Source organism: Dysidea avara, chromosome 8 (assembly GCF_963678975.1).
Source record: "Dysidea avara chromosome 8, odDysAvar1.4, whole genome shotgun sequence".
Lineage (NCBI taxonomy): Eukaryota > Metazoa > Porifera > Demospongiae > Dictyoceratida > Dysideidae > Dysidea > Dysidea avara.
In genome coordinates this window covers 25820640-25831990 of record NC_089279.1, presented here as the reverse complement: position 1 = coordinate 25831990, position 11351 = coordinate 25820640, and the positions used below count along the sequence as shown (strand labels likewise).

The following is an 11351-nucleotide window of genomic DNA, read 5'->3' as shown; positions in this document are numbered from 1 at the left end:
CTCCCACTCCTCCTCCGATTGGCTGGACATGTTCAGTGTGTACAGTGATCAATTTACCATATCGTCCTGGTTGTGAGGTGTGTGGGACTGTCCGACCTGATGACTACAAGCCTCCACCTGACTATAAAGCTACCGAGGAGGAACTGAAGTGGCAACAAGATGAGCAGAAAGGGAAACAAGATTTTGAAGAAGTATGAATTGAATTCCCATTGTGCATATTGTTAATATCTTTTATTTTTTATGGTAGTATTAAAAAGAGCAGAAAGAGTTACAGGCAAAGCAAGCTAAAGAGAATTATGATGCTATGATGGCTGTAGCTAATCAGAACCTAGTACCAAATGATGTTGAATTTGAATGTCCTATTTGCATGGTCCCAATTGAGGTTGGAGAAGGAGTGAAACTGAGGGAATGTCTTCACCATTGTTGCAAGTGTGTAAGATATTATGGTATTGTTACACACAAATGCTATGTACAACAACAGCACTGAGTGATTTATACTTGTTCTTTTATAGGGATTGTCTACGTGATCACATTTTAGCTTTTCGTGATGCTGATGTGTTGTGTCCATGTAATGAAGAGTTTGACTGTAAAGGAACTGTCACTGAATTAGAAATGAGAGCAGTATGTGTACCTGCCATAGTTTGAATTGTATAATGCATGAAAACAAATTGCCAAAGGTTATTAATTATGCCAAATAATAATCATTGTATTGCCACAATACTAAGTTTCTCTATTTTGTTACATGTACGTAGGAGGTGGTATTGTATGTATAACAATATATGAAGTATATTATACTTACCCTATAGTTGCTAACTGGTGAGGAATTGGCTAAAGTTCATAATCGAGGACTTGATTTAGTTGAAAGACAAGAAAGAAGCTTCCATTGTAAAACACCAGACTGCCATGGATGGTGTATCTATGAGGATGAGGTATGTATATAATTTTTTAGCCAGCTGATGGTCACGTGTTTACATACTATTGTTTGTAGGTGAATGAATTTGACTGTCCAGTGTGCAACAAGAGGAATTGCTTATTGTGTAAAGCCATCCATTATCCTGAGATGAACTGTAAGGAATATCAGGAAGACTTGAAGATTAAGGCAGCTAATGACGAGGCTGCACAAGAGACTCAGAAGATGCTTGAGGTAATTATAAACTAATATAGTTCCTGCATAATCCATTTGTTTATTCAGGATATGATAAAGAATGGAGAGGCCATGTTTTGTCCTAATCAAAATTGTGGATTAATTGTACAGAAGAAAGATGGCTGTGACTGGATACAATGTAGTTGTAAGACAGAAATTTGTTGGGTGACTAAGAAGCCAAGGAGGGGTCCCAATGTGAGTTTCATATAGCTTTCATGATATTTCAATGCACGTAGCAGAAGAGTATGGACTTAATGGAAATAACCATAACTAAATGTGCAAGTCAGATTTGCTAACCATGCATGCACTGACTGAATTTTCAAAGCTAATTTTCAACATAGTGTGTCTGTTACAGAAGGCTATGTTATTTGAGGTATTTTAATTCTATCTTAAGGAGCTCATAAGCACCACAAGGCGTAAAGGAGCGTAACACTCAGGATATAGCTGTGTTCTATCTTTTGTTAATGAAACATGTCCTTATAAAGAGAGCAGTAATTTCCTGGGCTGTGCTTGGTTATGTTAACAGTGCTAACAGTTAATATGCAGCCATAGAGTGTCAGTAATACTGGTAGGGTAATTAAAAGACAGCTCTGTTTCTGGTCCTCTACAGCACAGAGAGCTTACAAAAGATATGGTTACTTAGTTCACTGCTTTGAGTTGTTCAGGCTCTTTTATTTTACAAATAGCACACGAGTTGTTAGACTCATCTTCGGTTCCTTTGAAAAGAAACAGCTTGAAGGTGATGATGTAATAAACCACTGAATAGCAGTGAATATAGGATGAATGCCCTACATGGACTTGAGGTTTAAGTAATTAGTCAAATGTTGGAAATGTTGAACATTTAGTCATCCACTGATTATCACTTCACTGTAATATTTTTTGATACATGTAGGGCTGCGGATGTAACTACTGGAAAGGGCCAAAGTGTCACCCTAATTGTAGGAACTGTCACTAGATCGAGTGATTCTGTTATGTGCTGTGACATATCATTGCCTTAGCATTTATAGTACTTGAACAATATCATTGTGCTTTACTACATGATGGTATGACTCACAGACTGCAAGTAATTACATTCATATGTGTATTGTGTAAATACTACTGACTTGCTAATCTTTTAACTGCAAAAACTAATGATAGTGTTGATGATGCCTGGAAAGTACCTATGTCATAAAAATCTATAGTACTGTTGTTGTGAATTTAGGGTTGGGCGATATTGAATTTGTGGCATGCAATTATTGCATGAGTGCATTTAATTTGATCATTGCAATATTGCATGTGAAAATTGAAACGCAACCACCAAAGTCCATATATGACTGCTTGTTTTCACTGAGAATTTCTTTATTAATAAGTTAACCAATTGACATAGTTAGCAATAATATGCATGAGCTGTATCAAATATGAGATTATCAACGCGATAATTGTTGCAAAATGCAATTGCCTATGCAAAATACATGTGATAATGCCATGGTATTTTTGTGAGCACTTGCTTTAGGGGTGATTCCATGTCAAATCACCGAGAAATTGTAGGGTCACCTCTCGAATTTTGATGAAACTTGGTGTGTTTGTAGTACCTATGGTGCTCATCATCCATACCAATTTTTAGCCTCATGCACCACATAGTTTCTGATTTATGACCACAAATATTTTGAATATTTCATGAAAAATTGGTTAGTCTCGAGTTACAAAATCAACTGTAGCTCACCACTGTGTTAATATTTTAAAATAAAAGTTTCAGTGATTAAAGACTGTTAATTGATCTTTCAAGTAATCCATAAACTATGGCATATCAATTTAATTAAGGTTCAAAAAGGTTCCATTATAAACGTTAATCTTTAATATTTCAAAAAGTGCTGCTTCAAATTCTTTGAATTTTTAGTAAATAATAATTAGTTTATGGTCTACTGTTGGAAATTTTTTTGTGGTGGGCCACAATGGGTTCAAGGGATATAATTAAATATGTTGTGGTATGTAGTGGAATTTTGTAGTCTATTATTGCTATATGGGAGTGTACACCTCTAATAACCACTGCTGATAAGGCCATGCCAACTTTGCTTCTCACAATGTCAGACCTCACTTGGAGTATTGCATCCAGGTCTGGAGCCCTTACTTGGCGAAAGATATTGATCTAGAGAAAGTACAGAGACGTGCCACCAAGAGTTTATTTGATTTACCATACGAAACTCGTCTAGAGAGACTTGGTTTATATTCACTGTATTGTAGACGTCAAAGGGGAGATCTAATTGAGACCTACAAGATATTGAATGGTTACTATGACATCAACTCTACCTCATTTTTCACTTTGAGTAATACGGATACCACCAGAGGTCATCACCGTAAACTCTTTAAATTTCGATCTCGGCTGCTAGTGAGGCATAATTTTTTCACCAACAGAGTAGTTAATTTGTGGAATTCTCTTCCAGCAGATGTTATTTCTGCACCAACCGTGGCATTGTTTAAGAAGAATCTTGATGATTTATGGAGAACAACAAGATATGGGCACTCTCAAAGGCCTGTGGCCTAGCTTGACAGTCTTGTACTGCCAAGCAATTTTTGTCCATTAATAATAATAATAATAATTTAAATCACCATATGTCAGCCATAATTCTTCCCTGGTTTGTATAGATGCTAACTGTCACAGGTCCTCATAGTCAGCCGGTGTCCTGGTAAGATTCTTATCCTGTGACAATATTACAGCTACTGCTGTGTCTGTTAATTTGTGGTCTAAATGATTTTCCAGTTTATACATCAAATCATAAATATTATCTATGTGTCAGTACAATACTGAAAGTGCGTGCACACATATATTTGACCGGATTTGTGAAAAGGGGTCTTTCACACACATCCAATTTACCAACTTTGAAGACTCATAACTTCACATTGGAAAAGCTATTGATGGTCAGTAGTTAGCACCAACATAGCTTGGTTGATGAAGCAATTTTCAGGGTAATATTTCTGAATTACAGTCTTTTGAGTTCATAAAAATTGGCTGTGTGTGGAACACCCCTTTTTGCAAATTTGGTCACATAATGTATAACATACTGTAGAATTATTTTACATCAGATTCAAACTAGTTTAAATACTTGGCTTTTCTTGTTGATTTGGATGTTTCACTGTTGAGGTCTTGAAGATTCCATGTTGTCTTCTTGACAGTAGCTCAGTAGATACTCATAATTGGTCTGTATCTGTGGTTTCTGAGTCATCATTTCTATAGTATGGCCTGTGCTGAATTTTAAAAGTTTTTTGAATAGGCTTCTATTGTGTTTTAGATAATTACTAGTGTAGACGTATAGCCAGAAAATTTTAGAAGGTAATGTTAACCTCACACTGTTCTATTAGCCGGAATATCAATCGTTTGCAGTAAAGCTCTCTTCATTCAACCACACCATAAGTGTTTTGGCACTTTATGAAAATCTCATGAAATATTTATTAGAATAAATTCATTTACTTTTCATCATGTTATAGTTCAAAACACTGGACATGAAAATGTCATGAAAATGTGTACTCAAAAAATCATTACATTTTCAGTATATCAATTTCATATGAAAATGATGTGAAAATATTACCAGTGATTGTGTAGTCGCAATTCATTGCATTTTCATTACTTTATCATTCAACAGTATAGTTCATGAAAATGCAGTGATAATGATATTTCACAATTTTTTGAGATTTCAATACTAATTCATTACTTTTTAATTACTAATACTGTCCCAAAATCCATATGTGAAAAGGTTGTGAAATAGGAATTCACAACATTTTAATGTGTTTGAAGACAATTTCATTGCTTTTTAATATACTTTTAAGCAGTTTAGAACCCAGTAGTGTTGTGTATATATACATAGTTATGATTGATTGCCACATCATCGTAATTATTGTTGACTGTCGCATCAGTATTATTATAGCTATTGTCTACTGTCACATATATAGTTATTGTCTACCATATTGCATCAATATTGTCCACAGTTTTTTTTAATGATGAAGTAACTGCTAGTGAACTGACAAAGGGCACAATAAACAATATTACCAAAACAATTTAAATGATTTCAAAGTGTACAAAAATAAAGATCATAACAGTTATTACATTATTATAGCACTGAGTCTGGTCTCTACATGGATCAGGCTGGATGAGATCAATACTGCTCTGGAAAAGTAACAAACGCTGCCCTTGGAGAGTCTGGATCCCATTAAACATCTAACTGCTGACCTTAAGTAAAAAAAGCAAGCAGCACTGTACTCATTCTATTACAGTTGTGTAATTTGAGTCCCACTTATCAGATAGTAGGGAGGCAAAATGCTTGTAAGGCTGTTGATTCATTAGTCATTCTCCTATGGATGGTCATTGCATGGATATTGTCACTGAGATTGTTGCTTAGTTAATGGTACATTTCGTGACCTTTAGGGCCACTGTAAAGTGTTAAATAAACCACTGTCATTGACTGATCTTTGCAGTGGCAGTTGTTTTGCACTGTTTTGCGATTGATTTACTGGCTTCCAGAAGTGTGTATATAGGGTAGGTTTCCAAGGCCCTATGAAATTTAGTCTGCGCATTATGAACATTACAAATCAAACACATCATTAAGTTTGGCAGTACAAGAGTAGTGTATATGTAACACCATGCAGTAAAGTGATGTCACAGGGATAGCTAGTTATGATGTCACAGGGATAGCTAGCTATCTGTTTCTGTGGTATTTTGATGATTCACTCTTGTAGAATTCTTCGGTGTGACTAAGTGTTCTGCAATTAATGCACATTGCTATTTTGTGAAATATATAGCCTTTTAGGAATAAGTTACTCATCTCTGTAATACTATGTTATATAAATTCAAGAAAGATTTTACAATTTGCTATAGCTACTTACTAGGTGATATGTGACCCAGTCTGGGAAAACAGGTCTTATCACCCATGTCAGCAGATTTGATTTTTCACCAAGAACACAGAGCTACATGAATAAACTATCTGCTTTTCCCAAGCCCAGTGGCGATCCACATACATGCAGTGTGGGGCACTAATGGAGCTCTGGTTAGCCTGAGGGTGGCTGTATATGGATGTACAGCTCCGTGGTGTTCAATAAAGACCTATGCTGTAAATTTCCTTTCATTTAAGCCAGTTTTGAGACCTGAACGGCCCATAACTTGGCCTAATTCATCCCTATGCCTTCCTTTTCAATTTTTAAAACAACCTCTTGTCCTTCTTCCGGGCCCCCTCCTCCCTCCCCTTTTGGAGCTCACCAGATACAGCCAACCTCAGTTTAAAAACTATCTAAAATGGTGGGAAACTTAGCTGCTGGCTACTTGAACAGTGGATTGGTATAAAAAATTCGAAAACTTGATACATGTAGCTTCAACCATTACAACACACTAAACACTTAAAACTGGCACATCTCGATACTTTTAAAAAGGCGATAAGGCCCCTTTTCCCAGACTGGGTCACACATGCATATGCATGGATGCTATATTTGAAAATAAAGTGGATTGTCATGTGCTCATTTCCACAGGTGCATATGCATGGATGTTATATTTGAAAATAAAGTGGATTGCCATGTGCTCATTTCCACAGGTGAATTGATCATGGTGGAATGGGATGCATGATTATGATTGTGATGTGTGGGCATTTTAAAAAGATTGTTGGGGTTATTGCATGTCAGTGAGAAATTAATGAACTGACCCATGTTACTATACAGTGCATTGTGAATACTAGATTCAATAATTTCATTTACTGAACTATCAGAAGACTTGTTAATAGCTATAGCCCATAACCTGATACAGTACACAGTATTAAATCTTTTCTTACCTCTCCTGCATTGCAGCATTCTAAAATTACTAATGTGCATAAGTTTACTGGTTCTATTCCCAGGGAAGTAACTTGTGAAATAAGGTAGCAAGGTGATGTTCAGGTAGTATATGGTCAGGTATAAAGCTGGTTAATTTAGTACTCAATTCTCAAAGAGGAAAAAGTGCTGCAACATACATAGTTAGCAACATTTTGCAATCAGAAGTCCACAATCAATTCAAACAATATTTGCAAGGTTATAAATACAAATCTGTAGGTATTGTATAGTAAGTGTCCAGGGCCCCAAAGATGCATCATATTGGATTATATAGCAACCATTGCTGCATTACATCATCCACCTAAATGCACAACATCTTGCAAGGTGTACTTCCATTGCAGACAAACATATCTACTATATATTATAAATGAATAATACGCAAAGTTTAAAACTGCAAAATTATTCATGCGTGTGTGTATTTTTTTTTGTAGTTTAAGGTGCTCTTATGGGCTTGATGTGCTCTATACCCAGTGAATTCTTTCACAAATTAATCAATAGCTGAATGTTGTTTTTGAAAATGATGTTATATAGTTAATGTGGAAAAGGTCAGTGATGCTATTCCATGCAATGTGTGAATTATAGTGGTTCCACACCATGCCAGAGTGTACTGGACTGGAGTGTTAGTTTCTTCTAGCTTAAAACTTGCGAGTCCAAAACATCAGTCAGAACTTAGCAGCATTTAGAAGACTTTGGTGACCTATTTAGAGGGTTGCCAAAGTATATACGTAGCCAGGTTTAAGCATACCTGCATTATCACACAGCAATATCAAAGGTTATGGCCAAGAAATGGCTGCAATTATGATAATGTCAGTATAACAGCTTCATCATGTCACATTATAATTTGATTTGTTGTAGCCATATTTTGGTTGCACCCAGAGCCGACCTTACCATTAGGCTCAGTAGCTAGGCAATCTGTGTATATTGAAAACAAACATTATGGCATTGCTGTTTCTTCAAAATAAGAAGTTGTAAATCAGGGTTGGTCTTGGTGGGCTAGGCAAAACTAAGTTTAAGGTCCCCCTCAATTGGCAGAAGACATAAGTGTTGGATGGAAATTATTTGTGGTGTGGTTTGCAAATACCTAGAAGTGCTTACTATTTATTTATTTATTTATTGTTACTGGGCAGACGGCAATTGCCAATGCACCCAGGGGGCGATCAACACCCCAAAGAAATCACACATGTAACATACAGTACAGCTGTAGAGGGAAGTGTGAATGCAATTCACTGCATGAATTTTTAGCATGCAATGTGAAGGTCTGAGGGCCATTTTACTTGAAGCCCTGAGACCCCTGTGAACAAATATATACTAGTGCTCGTATTTCACAATTTAAAAAAATAGTACACATGCACATTGGCTTGTCTTGCAATGGCGAACATTTTTGCCTAGATTTTCATTGGTATGTACCTTCCTTCATTAATCAAAACCTTAGTTGAAAACCACAAGCATTTCAATTCCATGTAAACACTTCTTTGTAATTTAGCCATACACATATACAGCATTTGGTAGCAATAAAATTTTGTATTAGTTTTAAGAACCAGCTTCCAAAATCATATCGAGTTTTCATAGATCTATAGCTATGTATCAACCTTGTTATCTACTTCATTAAAGTATTGTTAGATTCAATTATCATACCACATAATTAATATAGCATACTCAACAATACTGACAACACAAACAGACACAGTCTGCAAAATAAGAGCTGGTACTTTTCTCCATATTGTTGCATCGCTGGACAAGTACATCCCACACATTGAGACTATAAGGATATAGCCAACTACTACAGTGGAAATGAAGATAATTGCAGTAATAGTTCTTCTATTGTGAGATGCGCTGCTGCCACCAAAGCGGTGAGAAATAGGATAGTCTGGGTAAGTGGGTGCTGCCTAGAAAGGAGGTCGCATAATAGGTGCAAGACTAGGCACATTCAGTGAGCCTGCCTTCACACAATAGTTGATCTCACAGGATTTTTCTATGCCAGCTAAGTGTGGTGTGTAACCACCAGGACATCTGTGAGGCCAATCACTTGGCTCAAATTTGAGAAAATCTAATCCTTTGAAACCAGAAGACATCGCCAATGGATTTCCTGCATGACAGCTTTCAAATCCACCAAATGGAGTAGACAAAGCAAGGCCTAGTTCATAATCTCTACTCACGCAAATTTTTGTATCTTGTCCAAATTTTAGGGGGTAAAATTGATTGGGACATGACTTGGAATGAGTAAGTGGATTCATCATTATAGAATTATACATACCTCCAAATAGGTAGCCAGATTGATCAAGAACTTTTGCAGTAGCCACACACCAGAATAGTTTGTAGAAAACTATAGCAGCACCAATGCTCTTTTTTCCACTATACAGCAAGATAGGCTCATAGTTGGGTGGGCAGGTATGGTCACCAGTTATCGGATTTGTCTGTGTAAGGTGCCATTGTTGACATAATTTCACAGCATTCTTGTTTTGTTGATTCATACAAGTTTGATAGATACCTCCAAATCTAAAATTGGCTGCTGGGGCCTGGCACGATCCATCATCAACAGTAGCACCAAAATAAAACCCCTCAAAACTAGGATTTGTGCAGCCATATTGTGTGTTGTACTTGTAATACCTGGTAACAGCCTTTTCAACATACGACCCTAATTCTTGTGTCTGTGTGGGTGAGAGCTCATGTAGTGATTCTGGGGTGATGGCAAAATGAAGTAACTCTCCTTCCCTGTCAATTGCTGCTAAATTATCATCCAAATCATTGTCCCAATTGCTTATACTGAAATTGTCTCCATATGGAGGTCCACCATATGTTCTTATATGAGAAGACATAAGCTGTGATAGGTATGACTGTGTAGAATTTGAATCAGTAGTATGGCTGGTCTCTGTACTAAATCCAATTTTGCTCATAAAATTAGTGCTAACAGAGGCTGTTAATGTTTGTTTTGTTTCCTCAATATCCTCTATAAATGTGCTTTTAATATAATCTTCTTGTGCTAGTATGGCTCCAACATGAACTACTGATGTGTAATGTGTGCCATAGTCACGAACCAGCAGTTCCGACAGATACTGAACAATTTCAGTTTCATTCTGTGCCATATAATCAGCAATGTCCAATAATCGTGATTTGAAAGTAGGGTGTAGTGCTGTGCCAGTAATTAAACGTATAGTATAAAGTTTGCGTCTTACTTGAGTTCGAGCAACAAATGATTTGTCATTGTACATGCTCGCCTTCATCTTAATGTAGTCATATGAGAACTTGCCAGCAATCCTTGAGTATGTACTTTCTTCTGTATTAATGGAGGCTGATGTTAAACTAGTGTAATTGTCCCAATGGGTAAACAGCTCAGATATTGTTTCAACATCACTTTGCTGGATGGGGATGGCAAAATATCCATCAGGGAGTAGAAATTTCCTATCACTAGTTAACTGACAGTTAGTATAGTCATATTCAAATACCAAACTCATGTCCATATTGCGCAGATTGTCCCAACCAACTCCAGGCAGCACTTTCATTCTGCTCAAAGATAATTCTTCACTGCTATCAACTTCACACTGAGACATGTGTGTACTGCACTTTGCTGTGTGTGATGCAGCTAATAATAGGAGAAGGGCTACCTTAGTATCCATGATAAAAGTTATTTGTAATTTCTTACCACTATAACTAGATTTGCTGACCCTTACTAATAAACGTATAATCCCTGCTATATATAGCACATTGCTGATTGTTTATTTTTGGTCAATATGTCATGTGGTGTACATGTAGTTAATAGGGAATTTTCTGCTAAGAGCCCATACGGTATGCTATGTGAACTATTAGTAGCCATGAGGTTTTGACTCCTCAGCTTGGATTTATGCAATCCTTTAATTTTGATATTACACATGCAGTCACATAATATTTAAATATATACATGGTGATTCTTTTGTTGTTATTGAAATCAGCCCATTTTGGCTTCACAGTATAATTATTGGAATCTGTGCACAAAACATTTTCAATAGACATCAAAAGTGTGCAAAAAATGTATATGTACGTGTGTATGGATAATGTGCATGCATGCATTTATATCACATATACTGCACTTACATATACTATGCTGATATGCATGCAAAATTGTAATTAACTTAGAATGCCAGATCTTTTGTTCATTGTACTAAACAGATTGATTAAATTTGTTCTGATTTTGAGTAAAAGATTCAACTTTTAGTCCAAACTTTGGGAGTGAATAATATGTTTTACATGTCTATATGGCACATTGTCATTGTGTATAATTTCTTGGAATTATATCAAAGCAGTACATTGTTGTTGTGGTTTACATCATAACTTTACAATAATTCCGTATAGCTTCTGAAATAATACCCCTATCATACATGCATTGCACTAATTGTTATTATTATTATTT

General features: G+C 36.2%; 2 protein-coding genes across 2 annotated transcripts; one reads left to right on the top strand and one right to left on the bottom strand.

Annotated features, from left to right (window-relative positions):
* Positions 1–57: 57 nt before the first annotated feature.
* LOC136262949 (ranBP-type and C3HC4-type zinc finger-containing protein 1-like) lies at positions 58–2290 on the top strand. Its single transcript, XM_066057366.1, has 7 exons — positions 58–191; positions 248–429; positions 513–621; positions 807–929; positions 989–1144; positions 1193–1339; positions 2037–2290. Exons 2-7 carry the CDS (start codon positions 305–307, stop codon positions 2097–2099), a joined length of 723 nt encoding a protein of 240 aa, XP_065913438.1. The 5' UTR covers positions 58–191; positions 248–304; the 3' UTR covers positions 2100–2290.
* A 6563-nt stretch (positions 2291–8853) lies between these two features.
* On the bottom strand, positions 8854–10515 carry LOC136264883 (macrophage-expressed gene 1 protein-like). The gene has a single exon (XM_066059648.1). It carries the CDS (start codon positions 10513–10515, stop codon positions 8854–8856), a length of 1662 nt encoding a protein of 553 aa, XP_065915720.1.
* Between the last annotated feature and the right edge of the window lie 836 nt (positions 10516–11351).

Excerpts from the sequence above, each read along its gene's own strand:
- LOC136262949 (XM_066057366.1), top strand. The coding sequence starts at position 305 with ATGATGGCTGTAGCTAATCAGAACCTAGTACCAAATGATGTTGAATTT. Across the intron at positions 930-988 it reads GGTGTATCTATGAGGATGAG|GTGAATGAATTTGACTGTCC; the intron begins GTATGTATATAA and ends TATTGTTTGTAG. Across the intron at positions 1,145-1,192 it reads AGACTCAGAAGATGCTTGAG|GATATGATAAAGAATGGAGA; the intron begins GTAATTATAAAC and ends TTGTTTATTCAG.
- LOC136264883 (XM_066059648.1), bottom strand. The coding sequence starts at position 10,515 with ATGTCTCAGTGTGAAGTTGATAGCAGTGAAGAATTATCTTTGAGCAGA.